This window comes from Lagenorhynchus albirostris, chromosome 11 (assembly GCF_949774975.1).
Source record: "Lagenorhynchus albirostris chromosome 11, mLagAlb1.1, whole genome shotgun sequence".
NCBI lineage: Eukaryota > Metazoa > Chordata > Mammalia > Artiodactyla > Delphinidae > Lagenorhynchus > Lagenorhynchus albirostris.
In genome coordinates, this window is record NC_083105.1 from 77,639,967 (window position 1) to 77,659,113 (window position 19,147).

General features: G+C 38.2%; 1 protein-coding gene across 1 annotated transcript in view; it reads right to left on the bottom strand.

Annotated features, from left to right (window-relative positions):
• Window positions 1–19,147, bottom strand: part of FGD4 (FYVE, RhoGEF and PH domain containing 4) — a 204,901-nt gene that overhangs the window by 22,005 nt on the left and 163,749 nt on the right. Inside the window, exons 7-11 of the mRNA XM_060166600.1 lie at window positions 18,602–18,758; window positions 9,670–9,808; window positions 7,405–7,463; window positions 6,945–7,091; window positions 1,038–1,210 (exon numbers count right to left, since the gene is read on the bottom strand). Of these exons, the coding sequence (XP_060022583.1) occupies window positions 1,038–1,210; window positions 6,945–7,091; window positions 7,405–7,463; window positions 9,670–9,808; window positions 18,602–18,758 (675 nt within the window). The remainder of the gene's footprint in view (window positions 1–1,037; window positions 1,211–6,944; window positions 7,092–7,404; window positions 7,464–9,669; window positions 9,809–18,601; window positions 18,759–19,147) is intronic.

Genomic DNA, 19,147 nt, shown 5'->3' on the forward strand with positions numbered 1-19,147 from the left:
CCTGGCTCCCTGGGTACAGATTCCTATTAAAATAATTTATTCTCTTTTGAAAATGTGAAGTTTAAGCTCGTACATAGTTACTAAACACAAATATCCAGGATGAGTTCACCTAAGCAGCCAGAACCACATGCTATTGGTGCAAAGGAATAGAAAGGAACAGAAGGGCTCTCTGATTCTCCATGGATTCTAGGGTATGAAAACCATCAGAGCTGGGATCAGTAGTTAACCTCTGATCTGTGAACTTTTGGTGGATCTCAATTTTCACCATGCTAGGTTTTTTTTTTTTTTTATAGGATAAATGGATGACAGTTTCCTAAAGCAGATATTTTAAAACCTGACAGCACTCTGTCTTCTAGAGGTTCATGCATGAGGTAGCTGTGATCTACTACAGTGGTTCTCATGTTTTGTTTCGTTTTTTTTCTTTCCAAACAGGGTTATGCTAGGGGGATGGATGCTAGGCCTCCAGCTCTTTCTCTCCCACTCAATAAGCATATAAGAAGAGCCACCCCTTCCAGAAGTCCTGGTTGCTAGAGGCTACTAGAGCCCCAAATGGCCCCCTTCATGTATCCTCAACTGTGGCAGGAGAATCATCTTTTCCAAAATGCCTCCCAAATGATTGATTTCCAAAATCATTCTCTCCATCAAAGTGCCATTAGGTCCTATAAATGCAGAGTCTCTGAAGGACAGATAGTTAAAGCTTCAACATTTATCATGAAATAATAAACATCAATAAACATTTGTGGACCAAAAGGAGGGATGGCGGAAAAAGGTTAGAGAACTTTTTCCTAGAAGACTCAAAACTTTGGCTTGAATGCAACAACTTGGTCACTTTAATTTACTGAATGCTTACTGTCTGAAAAACCACTATCCTAGGCACTACAGAGGAACCAAAAGGGAAGACATAATTCTTGACTTTCAAGAGCTTACCTCTTTACATTTATGTCCAACCAGACATGGAATAGATCCTCAGAATTATTTTGTCCTACGATTTATTCCGATTCTTTTGTAAAGTTGTGAGAGAGGAATGGTTCTCTTACCTGGCTTGCAGTTCCAGTGTTCTCTCTTTCCCAGATACCTGGAAAGTGTGTGGATATTCCTCATTGTGAGTCTCTACAATTTTCATTCCATCAATGCCAACCCTGGTTCGAACTGTGAATTTAGAGCCCACCAAGCTGAATCTTGGCACGCAGTACAGCAACATGTTGTTGAACTGCAAGAAGGCAGAACACATGTCAAAAAAAAGGAAAACGAAGACAGAGGAAAGTGGCCAATATTGAAAGTAGCCCTAGACAAAAATTCCAGGGAATACCATACTTTCTATGTGAGAAAAATTACTTAAATACCAGAGAGCTTTTATGCTTGTATCAGAATTGTCATATTTTAAAATTTGTAACATATATTTCCCCTCTGTGTTGGTTCATAAATATTTTATTAATATTTAAGTAAACCAATCATCATTTTGTATTAGTAAGGAAATTAGTTAAGGAAATTAAGCTCAGCAATAATTTATTAAGGACCTCTATATACAAGAAACTGAAGTTCTCAACCATGTAAGTTGAAGACAAAAAAATTTCTAACTGTTATGTCAGGCAACAAGTCTACAACAGCTGTTAGAGGAAAAGATTAATATTTAGCAATTATTTTTATCAATGTGTTTAATGTTGTTTAAAAAAGTGGGCAAATTTTTTGCAGTATGCGGACCTCTCACTGTTGTGCCCTCTCCCGTTGCAGAGCACAGGCTCCGGATGCGCAGGCTCAGCGGCCATGGCTCACAGGCCTAGCCGCTCCGTGGCATGTGGGATCTTCCCAGACCGGGGCACGAACCAATGTCCCCTGCATCGGCAGGCGGACCCTCAACCACTGCACCACCAGGGAAGCCCCTGCCCCACATCTTGCTTAAGAATTCTTCATGTACGAATTAACAGAAAAGTCATTTATTTTAGCAAAAAGTCTTTATTTAAAATGAAGAAACTTATTTTGAAACTGAATCAAATTAGTGCCTCATTTCTAGTCAACCATGAACAGCTCCTGGTCTTCCCTGGTGGTGCAGTGGTTACGCATCCGCCTGCCAATGCAGGGGACACAGGTTCAAGCCCTGGTCCAGGAAGATCCCACATGCCGCAGAGCAACTGGGCACGTGCACCACAACTACTGAGCCTGAGCTCTAGAGCCTCTCTAGTTTAGCCCGCATGGCTAGAGCCCACGCTCGCAACAAGAGAAGCTACCGCAGTGAGAAGCCCGTACACCACAACGAAGAGCAGCCCCTGCTCAACGCAACTAGAGAAAGCCCGTGCGCAGCAACAAAGGTCCAACGCAGCCCAAGATAAATAAATAAAAAATAAATAAATTTATAACAAAACAAAACAATGAACAGCTCCTGCTAATCAGTACCAAGCAATGATTTGGGGAAGGCAGTTAATTAACTTTTAAATATGTTAAAACATGCAAAAGGATGAAACTCTAAATATGGGGGTTAATTTGTAGGCAGATTCCTAAAGAAGGTCCATATTTATCTTTCTACTTCATATTTATTGTTTCTAACACTGTTTCTAGGCTTAAATATATTTTTGTAAGACAAAAGCAACTGGGAACTTAAAACACTTATGTAACCTCTCATGTCTCAGGATAATTATCTGTAAAAGTCACAGGTTGTTGAGAGGATTAAATGAGGAATAATGTCCTGTTTTGTCAGGTCCTCTTTTTAGCTCCAACCATGAAAGAAATGTTGATGGATATTTAAAACATTTCAACATGTTTATGTGACAATGTCCACTGTACTCATTCTGAAAGCAAATTTTTTACAGTTTGTTCCTCATACATTATTTTGCAACTTCCTATAACCAACATCATAAATTTCATTTCCACACTGGATAATGTAGAAATAAAAGGGCACTAAATACATTTTTTTTTTTTTGCGGTATGCGGGCCTCTCACTGTTGTGGCCTCTCCCGTTGCAGAGCACAGGCTCCGGATGCGCAGGCTCAGCAGCCATGGCTCACAGGCCTAACCGCTCCGTGGCATGTGGGATCTTCCTGGACCGGGGCACGAACCCACATCCCCTGCATAGGCAGGCGGACTCTCAACCACTGTGCCACCAGGGAAGCCCAATACATTTTTATCATACATATCTGAGCACCACATTTCACATTTACATTTCTAGAAGGGAACATAATGCTTCATCATTAATTGTCCACTGTATTCTAAGTATGGCAATCACAGCCTCATTGTAGTACACAGAATTTAAAGATCTGAAAATACTCTTTAAAGGTTCTCATCATCATCCCAGCTTGATTAAGGCAACAGCTTGCTAACTGTTCATGTTAGTATTTCTTTCTCTCTTCTATAAGGCCTTCTCAGGAGGGGATTTGGCCATGTCTGAATAGTACTGCAGGAGTTGCAAAGCGCCACCAAAATGGACAGGACTAGCCAATAAATACCCTTTTTCTTCTACTTAGAGGTGAAGGTGATAATGCTTACAAAGAAGATGCCATATACGTAAAGGAATTAAGTAGCTAGTCCTGTTCCCTCGGTGAACCTGGCTCCTGTGGCAAAAGCCACCATCACCTTCTCTGGGTTTTGCTGGTGCTAAAAGAGGGAGTTATAACAACTGTAGCACCAAGTAGACTGACTTTCCCTTTTAGTGAAAGAAACTCCTTTTATTCCATGCCCGCTGCTCAGAAGTAGTTATTGACAAAGCAGTCTCTGGCTGGCAAGCTCTAGAAGTGCTAGGCTGTGCCGAAACCTAGAAGAAAGTCTCAACTTTATTAAAAGTGTAGGGAGGTTCCTGTTTCTTGATCTCCAGGGTTCCTCGACTAGTTATTTTAAGTCTCTTTAAAATATATTATTTGATTGAAATAATTCAATTTCATGTCTCACAAGTGACAGTTCATTAAAGTTTGTTTTAGAAGGTAAAAATACATTGTTGGAGAAAATTTCCAGTGCCCGGCCTGTATTCAAAGTTTAAATAAGTCAAGAGAAAAAATATATATATAACTCTGTCAAAAGGTATAAGGAAATAAGGACTAGAACTCCAAAGAGGCAAGAATAAAACCTCCTATCACTCTATGGGATAATTCAGTGATTTTTTTTTTTTAAACTTTCAGATGTCAGGTGTGGTTATTTACTTACTCAACAGAGTACCCTACATAACATAAAAAGCATGATGTGGAGGCAAGTAAATATACAAACACATGATGATCATTTGAAAGCTGAAATCAAATTCTAAATATAACTTGGTTTTTCAGATTTACACGTGTAATATCCCCAGAATAGGAAATAGAAAACTATTTTCCTTCTAGAGAGAAAGGAGAAAAAATAAAAGGTACTTCTGAAGTTTCTACATATAAGAAAAAAAAGATGTTCCATGGGAATAAATGTGTGCTGGGGAGAGGAGAGATTCTGTGACAAGTACAGTACTAGAGGGGAAGGACTGAAGGAATGAACACTACAAGAACTGCTTCTAAGATGGTCTTCAAAAGACGAATAAGGCTTTCCTAAAGTTTCTGCTGTATGACTCCAATCTCCTGGAAGGCAATGACACGATATGTTTGATAGCTTATAATAATTGGAACAAGATGGGTACTTTTCTCTAAGTCACTACTGTTGTATTCCCCCAAGGCTCTTTGCCATCTGTCCTCCAAATAGCTGTTTAATTTGGCTCTGAATTAAGGTATTCAATCCAAAACTATTTCCAGAATAATTCTCAAATGTGAAAATTAAACCAAGGCCATTGGTTAGACACAGAGCTGAAAGTTTAACTACAGAAACTGTGACACTGATGTTGAAGAGGGGAAAGGAAAATTACCTAAGCACCTACAGGTAAAGACAAAGGGAAGACACTGACTCCCAGGCATTTTGCCCAGAACAGTATATTAAGCATGTCTTTTTAATCTGGATTTTTGATGCTTTGACATCTTGGGGCCTTGCTGACATTGGAGGACTGCCCCCTCTCAGGACTACTCAATTCTTTGAAGACAGTGAGTGACTCACCTGCAAGCATGACTTCCATATGGAAACCAACAAATCCAGAACTCACACCCCAAGCACCTCCTCTATTGAGCGCTTACACTCCGAACCAGTATTCCCCTTCCCTAAGAACCCTAAGGCTAGGTACCAGTCAACAGTCCCTGTGTGCCAGAGCCTGATGAAATTATTTAAACTAGCAAATTCTAAGCTGGTTTTCTCTGCCTTGCCTATTCCTTCTCGCAGAAACCACAGTACAGGCTCTTGCCCACATTTGCTGCTAGCTTTCTCTGCCTTCTGACCAACTCTGGTGCTTTCTCATGTAGCTCCTTCCATGGTGTGGCATGCCCCCTCCTTTTGGAATCTGCGAGTATAACTATCTTTTCAATGGCAATCATCTCCTGATGTGTTGGCCTCACCATATTTGAATAACAAAACCTACATTTCAAAATAAACAGCCCTCTGGACCCTAACATGACATCGCATGTCCCTGATTTACATTTAGGTCTCTGTAAAGCTTCTGAAAGGTGAAGTTCTTCTGTTGAGCTCCAATGAAGATTTTTTTATAGTTAATTTGTAAAATATCTATAAATTTTTAAAGTTATTGAGATATAATTCACATACCCTTTTAAAATGTATAATTCATGGTTTTTATATAGTTGTAAATTGTGCGGCCATCATGACTATCTAATTTTAGAACATTTCCTGACTCTAAATGGAAATCCTATATCCATTTCCTCCTCCCCACCAGCCCTAGGCTACCACTACTTACTTCTTGCCTCTATGCATTTGCCTATTCTAGACATTTCATATAAATGAAATCATATCACACAGTGTGGTTTTTTGTGAATGGCTTCTTTCACTTTACACAATGTTTTCAAAGTTCATTCACGTAGCATGTATCAGTATTTTATTCCTTTTTACTGCCGTATAATATTCCAGTACATGGTTATACCACATTTTGTTTATCCATTCATCAATTGATGGACATTTAGTTTGTTTCCACTTTTTGGCTATAATGAATACTTTTGCTATGAACATTCATGTATAAATTTTGTGTGGACATGTTTTCAATTTTCTTGAGTTATACAAACTTGAAGTAGGAACGCTTTCAAGAGAGATACTGAATATCCTTCTGCATGACAATTAGTTCCTGTAAATCTTCCTTTCAAAGGAAGCTGTAACCAGACAACAGAAACCTCTAAGCCCCCAACAACTCATACTAAGGCTAGTGAGATGACTGCCTTGCAGCAGAAAAGTCAGATGTGAATAACATCCTGAGAATGTGTCATGTGCCAGTTACCGGGCAGCCTCTTTACCAATGTGTCTGTTTCTTTGCCTATAATAACAATCATAGTAATAGCTAACATTTACTGAGCTATTACTCAATGTTAGCTCATTGTTAGCTATTATGATTATTATCATATCATTAGATATAGAAAGGAACTGGAATTAACAGAGACTAAAATATAATGGCCTGGATGCCCCAGGGAGAGCTCCTATATTTTCAATAAGTTCTAGACTAACTGTCATTTCCCAGAAGTTAAGGAAGGGATGGAGATTGATTGCAGTGAAAAGGAACTATGTAGCAAACTCATGTACTTTTACATAGATATTTGAGGCACAAGTTTTACAACTTTGTCTATATATTTCTTCAACTAGAAGAATTAAAAATAGTGGTCCCCACATATACACTGATGGCTACTATCATCATGGAAATGTTAAATCATCTTCACTACGAGTTACTGAAGTAAATTATACACGGTAAGTACACAGAAAAATTATAGAAAAATACTTGTCCTTGAAAGAACAAGTTTCAGTTACTAAGGACATTCCCTGATGTGGAATCCTGACAGTACTGACTAAACCAGGTTAGATATAATTGTTCTGGTGAGAGCAAGCAAGCATCCTACTTTTCCAAGATGCATATAACAATGTTTATGGGTTATTCTTATGTGACTTGCTCATACTACAAAACTCACTAAGAAAAGGTAGCGTTCTTGTGCCGATGTGTTCCGAGCAGCTAGTTTGAGGATCTGTCCTTCTTTTATTAGTTCATTTGAAGGATTTACAATGTCTTCTTCTTCTCCCAACATTTCATAAATCTCTAAGAGTTTCTTTAGGTTCTCCTAGGAAATTAAAACAAAACACAGCAAGATCATATATAAGGAGGTTTCACCTTAGTTCCTTTAATCAATGACCTTAGCTAAAATATACATAATTCAGAAGGGATTGGAACTAAGCATAAATTTTGGTATAAAGTATGTCAGTTATGACCAAATTAAAACCTGGGAGAAGAGGGATAACACTAAACATTTTATAAACAATGTTTTTTGTTCACTTGTATCAACTCATTTGGGTCCAAACCTGTAGATAATATCAGACTATATTATTGGCAATTATCTAACTAGAATATTCCCATTTCCTCTGGAAACCACTTACCATTTTTCTTATTGCACTATTAGAATGACTTGCTGCTGTAGATATAATTTCAAGTGATTCTAAATGGAAAAAAAGAAAAGTAAATACATTTTGTCCTTACTATGTTACTAGATAGCTGAATAATATACAGTACAATAAGAAGAAATCTGAGGCCGAAGATACACGATAAAAGCAGGGGGCAATTTGCATTTATAAGCTGGATACTTTCAAAAGTTCATTTGTAAGCAGATTATTTAGAACTTGAAGGGTATCTCCTCATTAAAAGTCATATACAGTGAGTAGGCTCTCAGGTACCTTTAATCGATAAGGGACCTTCAAAATAACAAACACCCTGACACTAGCTTGGTACAAGGAACTTTGTCAGGGGCTTTCATATACATTAGGTCAATTCATTCTTATGCAACCTTGAATGGAAAGTATATTAGCTTCATTTGGCAGATGAAAGAAGTAGAGAGTGATGTGACTTGGCTAAGGTCACAAATTATGATACTGAAGGGCTACATTAGAACCAAAGTCTTCTGACTCAAATTTCTACAACATTTCAGCAGTAGTAGGTATTTCACTAGTTTTATGAGCAAATTAACCACCAAGCACAATCATTTTTCCCTGCGAAAACACACTCACATTTCTAGTCTAGGTGAAAGGGAATTTTCTGATGCCAATGTTGATGGAGGGTTTTGTTGCTAGGGCAGGTGGTAGCGAGAGATGGGAATGGGAACTCTGATATGGGCAAGGTAGGAGCTTCGGGACTACTGGTGAAGAGATGTGGAAGCTAAGGCTTCCTGCTGGATTAACCTGAGGGAATGTTCTCAATCCTACAACACGTCCTGCTCTCTTCCTTTCTTTCCTATCTTATGAATACTGGTTGGGTTAATTCTGTTACCACAACAACCTCATTATTCTGAACCAACTTTTCTGTCTTCTTCGTTCTACTGCTGAACAAAATGCACTTGTGTTGCTTTCCCCTCTACTTTTAGGTCTCTAAAAGTACTTCTGTGATTTCCTTACAATTTTAGTGTAAGTAGTAATGGGAAACCAAAAAGAGTAATAGAATACCCTATTACGTTGCTGACTCTCTGATTTTTGACATAGCTACCTTAGCAGGAGTCAAAGTCTTTTGAGTATAGAAGAAGCAGAATTGTTATTTATATTTTAGAGAACTATCCTGATTTTGACAATTCTTTGCATTCCACATAGGATCCAAGGTAGAGGGAGACAAATTAAGATGGGCTGGGGCCACCACCCAAGAGACTACTTTGAGTAGTAGCAATGGTGATCCAACCTCCAATCCTACCACTACTAAAACCAAGCACTCAGGCCAGGTGAGTGGAAAGTGGAGATGAAGTGGAAAGTGGAAGAAGACAAGTTAGGATAATTCTAAACTTTAGAGGAAGAAAGGGGAGATGAGAAGTTCCTGTGGTCACCAACTCACTTGGATGGTGGGAGAAACATCACAGATAGCCTATGTTCAGAAAAAGACCCAGTCTCTAAGACCAAACATTGTGTTTTGTGTTCATCTCTCAACAAGGTTCACTTATAACAGCAGACAAAAAATTATTAGAGAAAGTAGCAATGCTTTAAGATTGTACACCAGTATTGTTTGTACATGTTGATTACTAATCTAAGTTAAATCTTCTCTTCACAGTTAACTGATTTTTTTTTAAAGTACACAAGAAAACAAAATTCTTATTGAAACTCTTAAGCCCTAAAAAGTCTTCCATTATGATCTAATGTAGCACAGGAGTAGAGCAGGAATAAAGTTTTCTCAGGGAAGATGTTAACTGACACTAAACATCACCATTGCCTCTTCTGTCTTAGAGTAGAGAAAGGTAGAGAGATATCACTTTGCTTAGGCTATTTTTACATAGTAAATATCATCTTAGTTTTCTTGGTATGTATCAACCTACCTAATTAACCAGCAGCACTAGTAATTCTGAATGGTTGTATTCTTCCTGTGAGAAGGTAATTGTGTATTGCTATTCCAGATGTCTCTAAGACTACAGTTTTATATTTCAGAGTTAATGATTAACGTGAAACCAGCATGAGAAATGTTATTTGCATTGCTCCAAGCCTATGATTTGGGCTCAAAAGTGTTTGCCTAATTGAGGTACTGATGACAATTTCCAGTGAGGTTATTTTCTGGCACCAATATTTTACTAAAGTGGCTATGAGACCTATCTCACTTTGAAATCACAAGCCTACTTGGCCACTAAATTATCCCAAAATGGAAAGCAGGGGCGGGGCCGGGGTGGGGGGAGTATTTACTTTTAGCATCATTCCAGTCCGGAGAACCAGGGGGCAATTTCCTTAGGTAGTCCTTAAGGAGCATCTCATACCGGGGAATCCGCTGAACAGGTTCTAGCATGTGATGCTGCAAAGTCAAGCTCCCACAGATCTTCTGTTTCTGTAATGAGAAAGGTTTTTAAAAAAAGATTTAAAAATTAGGTTAGCCAGTCTAAAAAAGTTCAACGTAACATAGAATTTTCATTAAGGGCAGCATTTCACTACGAAGTGTGGTCTGTGCATCACCTGCATTAGATATACCTGGGATGCTATTAAAAATGGAAATTCTGAACCCCATCGCAATCTATGAAACCACAATTTTGAGGCCACAGCCTGGGCATATGCATAAAAACGCCTCCAATTCTTCCATTAAAGTTTGAGGACCACCAATCTAATGTTAAGAACAGAAAGAAAAATCAAGCAGAATTTAAGCAAGAAATTTCCAGATTGATGGCATCCACTTCGATTAGTCACTACAAGGGTTTGTCAGGTCACATTATTAAATCATACTCCAGAGATTTTCAAAAGAAGCATCTATTTAATGAGGTTCACTAAGTAACACTGCATTAAATGACTCTGGACTCAGCAGAAACTATTTCATAATAAGGCTACCATAAATGTCATTTCCTTTTAACTTAAAAGACTCCACATGTAGAAAAGTGACAAGATGAGAAAATTTTAATTTTTCATTAGGTCATGACATTCTTTTCCATTAGAAACCAAACTCTAAACAGATCTCCTTTGCTTAGGGCAAAACTGAGTCTATAGAACATGCTTTCAGTAAGCTGTCAACATGGAAGGAGAGAAAAAAGATTACTTGAAAAATAAGGTGTGTTCCTGTTCATATTAAACAAAGAAGAAACCCTCTTACTATATTTATTGATGACCATGATCAGGGCACTCCAGGGTAAAAAATGTTGTATTAAGACATGATGTTTGCATTCAAAGCAAACAAGAAACTAAAAGCTTCATAGAGAATGGAATATTTACACATAAACTCAGGTGAGGTCAGGCTTTGGGCAGGGAAATGAGGAATACCAGGGGGTAAGTGCAGGAAGAGGGACCTTGGAGAACAGGCCCAAGACAGTGGGGCATGAAGCATGTTTAGTGAAAGGGGGCAGTTGAGTTCTGCTCGGAAATAAGATATTTATAGGGAAATAGGGGATAAGGAAGAAAATGTAATCTGGGGCAATAATGTCAAGCTGGGTTTAGATTTACTTCATCTAATGCAGGTTTTCATGCAGGGGAGTGATATCATTAGATATGACAGCTATTAAGATTAACCTACAGCAATGTGGCTTTAGGCAGATGTCGGGAAACTAGTTTGGAAGTTATTGTAGACCAGGAGAAAAGTAAAAAGAGCCTGAAATTAGCATGGAAGCTGAGGGTTAATGGCTTTCCTTAATGAAGTGTAAGATATTAATATTATAAGTTTAGTTATTACATTTGATTTTCTCCAGCAAGTCTATGGTATATATATACACACATGCATATATATGTGTGTGTGTGTGTGTGTGTGTGTATATATATATATATATATATATATATCTCCAGGAAAATATTACTGATCCCCAAATTTTTACATGAAGAAACTGGCTCAGAAAAGTTAGGGGAGTTTTCTAAGGTCAAGTGGCTCTAAGTGGCAGACTAGAATCCTAAACTAGATTAGTTGATTCTCAATCTACCATTCCTTTCACAACTCCATCCTTTCTTCATAACATGGAGAAGACAGACGTTGCTGAGATAGTTTTAAAATTTGATGAAACAACAATAATGACCACCATCGTGTAGTGAGCACTTACTATGCAAAAAGCTCCATGCTAAGTCCCTTGAAAATATTATCTAACAGGCAAATGAACATATACAGAGAATGAGGAAAAGTGACAAATCAAAGATAAAGCCAAGTGGTCAAATTCTGGTGAATAAAAGAATATTGGTGCTATGTGATAAATCCAATCACATAACCACAAGCTATGCAAGGCACAAAAGGTCAAGTGGAAAAAATGATTGTAAGCTAAAGACAGGAATGGAACATGTTGACTTTGTATTGACAACAAGATGTTCATACAGAATTGTGTAGCCAGCACTCAGCATTTTGTAACTGGAGTTCAGGGGTAGAGGAATACACTAGAAATAATGACCCTATAAGCATCTGTATGACATGATGGTTAAAGGCTTGGGAAACTATGACAACATTGAGAGTGTGGAGAGAAAGAAGACTATGAAGGGCAAAAACCTTGTATTCTGCCCACATTTCAATATTAACAAAAGGGGTTAGTGAAAGAACCAAAGAAGGAGCCAGTGTTCAGAAGGGTAGATGAGTGCTTAATCATGAGAGAAAAGAGACGTTCAATAAAAGGAGTGAAGGGGAAGAGCAGGACTTTTGGCTATGGCTGAGTGAGGAGACTGGCAAAATCCTCCCTTTAAAAAGCGACTTTATAATGAGAACCTACTATAGCACTGGGAACTGTACTCAATGCTCTTTAGTGACCTAAACGGGAAGGAAATCCAAAAAAGAGGGGATATATTTATACCTATAGCTGATTCACTTTGCTGCACAGTAGAAACTAACACAATGGTGTAAAGCAACTATATTCCAATAAAAATTAAAAAAAAATAAAAAGCAGCTTTAAAGCTGGATAAAATTGATTTTAACAACAACAGCAATCATTTCAGCACTTTGGAAATTGACCAAAGGCACAAAACAATCTGAAAAGTGTTTCTTTTAAAAACTGCTGAACTTTGGGTAAGAACAGCAAGAAGCTGTGGTATTCTGGCCTGGGGCTGCCCCTCTTCCTCTCCCAGCTCAGTCAATGTGAAGATTCTGCAAGGGTGGGGCAGGCTGTGAGGACTGGCAGTTTCTCTGCTGAAGTTGAAGAGGGCTCATTTGATTTACAGCGGTGAACCATATGCCCAGCAACACTGTCAGTGGAAGTGATGGTCTCTGAGGTGGGCAAGTGGGGAAGACCAATGACTTTAATAGCCTGAAGCTGTGTTGTGGTCAGACAATCATTTCCTTGGCTGAGGCTGTGTGAATAACCAGCAGAGACAGAAGAGAGCCCAAGCCAGCAACCTCCTGGCCACTCTGAGGTTGTGGAGATGCAGACAGAAGATACAGATAGGAGATGGGAAAGGGCCACAAGGACTTTGGAAATGGCCCGATCTTTAAATAAGTGTGTGCCCCTCCACACACAATTATAGGGCCATCAGCAGAGGAGAGAAGCTAACTGGATCTAGGTAGTTTAGCACCTGTGTTTAACAACTGTTTGATCTTTAACCTACACAGATAGAGGGGCAACCCCTATAAAGCCAAGATCACATACAAACACAAGAACATTCAACAAAAAACTGAATAGAGACATTAGTGGCTGCATATCAGAGGAGAGATAAAGTTCATAGATTTAGTCTAAGCAAGTTAATAAACAAACAAAAAAACAAAAGTAACTGCAGCCACTCTCAGTAGGGAAAATACAAATCTAGAGTTCCCACAAGATAGGTTATCTAAAATGTCCAGGGCTTCCCTGGTGGTGCAGTGGTTAAGAATCTGCCTGCCAATGCAGGGGATACGGGTTTGAGCTCCGGTCCGGGAAGATCCCACATGCCGTGGAGCAACTAAGCCCATGTAACACAACTACTGAAGCCCGCGCGCCTAGAGCCCGTGCTCTGCAACAAGAGAAGGCAGCACAATGAGAAGCCCACGCACCTCAACGAAGAGTAGCTCCCGCTCGCCACAACTAGAGAAAGCCCATGCGCAGCAACAGACTCAACGCAGCCAAAAATTAAAAAATAAATAAACAAACAAATAAATAATGTCCAACATTCAGCAAAAACAAAAAGAGATATTCAAATAAACAGTGAAGTATTAACCTACACTGAAGAAAAAAGGCAGTCAAATAAAATTGTCTCTGAGTGAACTTAGATATTGGGTATAGCAAAGATTTCAACATAGCTATTATATGTATGTTCAAAGAAATAAAGGTAATCATATTTGAAGAACATGAAAAGTATAACAACAATACACGCATACATAGCAATTTTCAAGGCGGAATCAGACAGTATAAAAAAGAACCAAATGAAAATTCTGGAGTTGAAAAGTACAATAACTGAAATGAAAAATTCACCCCAGAGACTCAACAGAAGAAACAAGATGGCAGAAGAATCAATGAACTTGAAGGAATATTAATTGAAATTATACAGTGTAAAGAACAAAGAGAAAAAAGGAAGAAAATTGAACAGGTCTCAGAAACTCGCATAATGGGACTTCCTTGGTGGAGCAGTGGTTAAGAATCCGCCTGCCAATGCAGGGGACACGGGTTCAAGCCCTGGTCCGGGAAGACTCCACATGCCGTGGAGCAACTAAGCCAGTGTGCCACAACTACTGAGCCCACGCACTGAAGCCTGCTACTGAAGCCTGCGTGCCTAGAGTCCATGCTCCGCAACAAGAGAAGCCACCACAATGAGAAGCCAGCGCACCTCAACGAAGAGTAGCCCCCGCTCGCCACAACTGGAGAAAGCCTGTGCACAGCAACGAAGACCCAGCGCAGCCAAAAATTAATTAATTAATTAAAAAAAGAAACGTGGGTAATGAAAATATGAAATTCAAAGAAACAATGGCTGAAAACTTCTCAGACTGATTTAAAAAAATCTACACAACCAAGAAGCTCAATCTACTCCAAGCAGAATAAATACAAAAAAAATCCACATCATTTTCAAACTGCTAAAAGCCAAAAACAAAGAGAAAACTTTGAAAGCAGCAAGAGAAAAGTGATTCATTACATACAGGGGACTGTCAATACAATTAAGGGCTAACTTCTCATCTGACACAAGGGAGGACAGAAAACAGTGAAATGACATTCAAATTGCTGAAAGAAAAAAGCTATCAGCCAAGAATTCTGTGTCTAGCAATGCTATCATTCAATAGTGAAGAAAAAAATATTTTCCAAATAAATAAAGCCCAAGAAAATTCATTGCTATTCACTCTGCCTCACAAGAAACACATCATTTTCATGCTGAAAGGAACTTATTCCAGAAATGGTAAATATATGGGTTAAAAACATATTTGTAGGGCTTCCCTGGTGGCGCAGTTGTTGAGAGTCCGCCTGCCGATGCAGGGGACACGGGTTCATGCCCCGGTCTGGGAAGATCCCACATGCTGCGGAGCGGCTGGGCCCGTGAGCCATGGCCGCTGAGCCTGCGCGTCCGGGGGAGGCCACAACAGTGAGAGGCCCAAGCATAGCCCCCAAAAAATATTTGTAGACATTTTTCTTTTTTCAAATTGAAGCATAGTTGATTTACAATGTTGTGTTAGTTTCTGGTGTACAGCAAAGTGATTCAGTTACACATATATATTCTCTGTCCATATTCTTTTCTATTATGGTTTATCACAGGATATTGAATATATTTCCTGGTGCTATACAGTAGGACCTTGCTGCTTATCTATTTTACATATAGTAGTTTGTATCTGCTAATCCCAAACTCCTAATTTATCCCTCCCACACCCCTCTTTCCTCTGTGGTAACCATAAGCTTGTTTTCTATGTCTTTGAGTCTGTTTCTGTTTCATAAATAAGTTCATTTGAGTCATATTTTAGATTCCACATATAAGTGATGTCATATGGTATTTGTCTTTCTCTTTCTGACTTACTTCACTTAGTATGATAATCTCTAGGTCCATCCATGTTGCTACAAATGACATTATTTCATTCACTTTTATGGCTGAGTAGTATTCCGCTGTGTATATATACTACATCCTCTTTATCCATTCAACTGTCGATGGAGATTTAAGTTGCTTCCGTGTCTTGGCTATTGTAAATAGTGCTGCTATGAACATTGGGGTGCATGTATCTTTTCGAATTAGAGTTTTCTCTGGATATATGTCCAGGAGTGGGATTGCTGGATCATATGGTTACTCTAAGTTTTTAAAGGAACCTCCATACTATTCTCCATAGTGGCTGCACCAATTTACATTCCCACCAACAGTGTTGGAGGGTTCCCTTTTTTCCACATCCTCTCCAGCATTTATTTGTAGACTTTTAAATGATGGCCATTCTGACTGGTGTGAGATGATACCTCACTGTAATTTTGACATGCATTTCTCTAATAATTAGTGATGCTGATCATCTTTTTATGTGCCTTTTGGCCATCTGTATGTCTTCTTTGGAGAAATGTCTATTTAGGTCATCTGCCCATTTCTTGACTGGGTTGTTTATTTTTTTGTTATGAGTTGTATGAGCCATTTGTATATTTTGGAAATTAAGCCCTTGTTGGTTGTACCACTTGCAAATATTTTCTCCTAGTCCATAGGCTGTCTCTTCGTTTTGCTTACAGTTTCCTTTGCTGTGCAAAAGCTTGTAAGTTTGACTAGGTTCCATTTGTTTATTTTTGCTTTTATTTTTATTGCCTCAGGAGACTGACCTAGGAAAACATTGGTACAATTTCTGTCAGACAATGTTTTGCTATATTCTCTTCTAGGAGTTTTATGGTGTCATGTCTTATATTTAAGTCTTTAAGCCATTTTGAATTTATTTTTGTGTATGGTGGGAGGGTATGTTCTAACTTCATTGATTTACATGCAGCTGTTCAGGTTTCCCAACACCAATTGCTGAAGAGACTGTTTTTTCTCCATTGTATATTTTTGTCTCCTTTGTCGAAGATTAACTGACCATAGGTGTGTGGGTTTATTTCTGGGCTCTCTATTCTGTTCCACTGATCCACATGTCTGTTTTTATACCAATATCACAGTGTTTTGATTATTGTGGCTTTATGGTATTGTCTGAAGTCTCGGAGGGTTATGCCCCCAGCTTTGTTCTTTTTCCTTAGGATTGCTTTGGCAATTCTGGGTCTTTTATGGTTCCATATAAATTTTAGGATTATTTGTTTTAGCTCTGTAAAAAATGTCATGGGTATTTTGATAGGGATTGTATTAAACCTGTAGATTACTTCCGGTAGTATGGCTGTTTTAACAATATTAATTCTTCCAACCCAAGAGCATGGGATAGTTTTCCATTTCTTTGAATCATCTTCAATTTCCTTTATCAATGTTTTATAATTCTCAGAATATAAGTCTTTTACCTCCTTTGTCAGGTTTTATTCCTAAGTATTTTTTTTTGGGGGCTGCAATTTTAAAAGGAATTATTTTTTTACTTTCCCTTCTTGATATTTCATTGTTAGTGTAAAGAAATGCAACAGATTTATGTATGTTAATCTTGTATCCTGCTATGTTGCTGAATTCATTTATCAGTTTCTAGTAGTTTCTGTGTGGAGTCTTTAAGGGTTTTCTATATACAGTATCATGTCATCTGCATATAATGACAATTGTACCACTTCTCTTCCAATTTGGATACCTTTTATTTCTTTTTTCTTGTCTGATTGCTGTGGCTAGGACTTCCAAATACTATGTTGAATAGAAGTGGTGAGAATGGGCATCATTGTCTTGCTCCAGATTTTAGTGGGAAGGCTTTCAAGCTATTCACCATTGAGTGTTATGCTGGCTGTGGGTATTTCATAAATAGTTTTTATTATGTTGAGATATGTTCCTTCAATACCCATTTTGGTAAGAGTTTTTATCATGAATGGATGTTGCATTTTATCAAATGCTTTTTCTGCATCTATTGAGATGATCATGTGGTTTTTGTCTTTTCTTTTGTTGATGTTGTCAGCATCACATTGATCTGCGTATAGATATTTTTTAATATTCTCTTAACTTCTTTAAAAGACATAAAATTGTACAAAACAGTAATCATATCACTATATTAATGAGTTTAAAAAACATATAAAAATATTTATGTAACACAGGGGCTTCCCTGGTGGTGTAGTGGTTGGGAGTCTGCCTGCTAATGCAGGGGACACTGGTTCGAGCCCTGGTGCAGGAAGATCCCACATGCCACGGAGCAGCTAGGCCTGTGAGCCACAACTACTGAGCCTGCGCATCTGGAGCCTGTGCTCCGCAACAAGAGAGGCCACGATAGTGAGAGGCCCGCGCACCACAATGAAGAGTGGCCCCCGCTTGCCACAACTAGAGAAAGCCCTCGCACAGAAACGAAGACCCAACACAGCAAAAATAAATTAATAAACTCCTACCCCCAACATCTTAAAAAAAAAAAAAAAAAAAGAATCCCCACCCAAATAACCTTATGTGATCTAAAGAATTCCTTTTCAATATTTAAACTTCAGCAAAGAAGAAATGATTAAAAGTTTTGACTAGAGAATCAAACAGAAATTACTATGATACTATTAAAATGTATTATCCAGTTTTGATGAAATTTTAAACGTCAGGACACATATATAAAATGACTCAAAAAACACCCCAAAATGAAATAAAACAGAATGCAGTTGATCCTTGAACATGGGTTTGAACTGCACAGGTCAACTTATATGCACATTTTTTTTTTCAGTAAACGCGTACTACAGTACTAATCCATGGTTGGTTGAATCCATGAGGCATAACCACAGATATGGAGGGCTGACAGTAAAGTTATACTGGGATTTTCAAACACATAGGGGATCAGCACCCATAACCCTTACGTTGTTCAAGGATCAACTGTAATTATGTTTCTAAAATGTCAGGGTTTATAGCAATCATTCTTTATATTCATTTATAGTCATTCCAACATCTCAACCTCTGAAAGCAAGCAAGAGAGACACAGAGCTGAATGGGAACTTATTTTGTAAATTAATGTGGACCCTGATAAAGCCAGACTTTCCTTGCCTCAAAAGCAAATGGAGAATTCACTGTTCAGTATATTGCACGTGCTCAATAAATATTTTAACTTTGCAGAGATGATTTCTGCATAATTCAGACCAGAATGGAATTTGGCCAGGTGTCTCAAATCTCTCAATCTAAATTTTAGATCTAGAAGACCTTATGATTTGTACAGAAAAAGTAATTATAGCCTTGAACAAAAGAGTCCTATTACCTGAATTTCTTCAATTATTGATTTGAACTGGGGAATACGCTCTGTCATGTTTTTAACCAATTCCATTGCGTTATCAAATCCCTTCACATATTCTCCATACATCTTAAGGAATGGGGCCAATTTCTGAAGGATGTCACCAATTCTAGGGGTAGTTTCCCTGTATAAAACATAGAAACAAGTTGTTAAGATTTCTTATAGAATGAGTGAATTAACAGGACTCCAAATGAAGTAATCACTTTCTACACGTACCCTGCGCTTTGTCAGATCTACTTTGCTGTGAGATTGAGAGAAAGCGAAAAAGCACCTTTTTACAGGGAGTTTAGGAATAACACAGTAAAGAGAGATGCTTTACTCTTGGAAATCTTGAAGCTCCAGATTACCCTTAATATCTTGTCTCCACTAATCAAACTATAGCTTGGAAAGGAGAGATGAAACCTTTTTCAACTAAAGACAAAAATGTACCACAAGGTCTTTCAGTGATCTTTAACATAAAAACTTTGCGTAAATGTTTGTTTACAGCTCTGTGTAGCATTATTATTTCAAGTT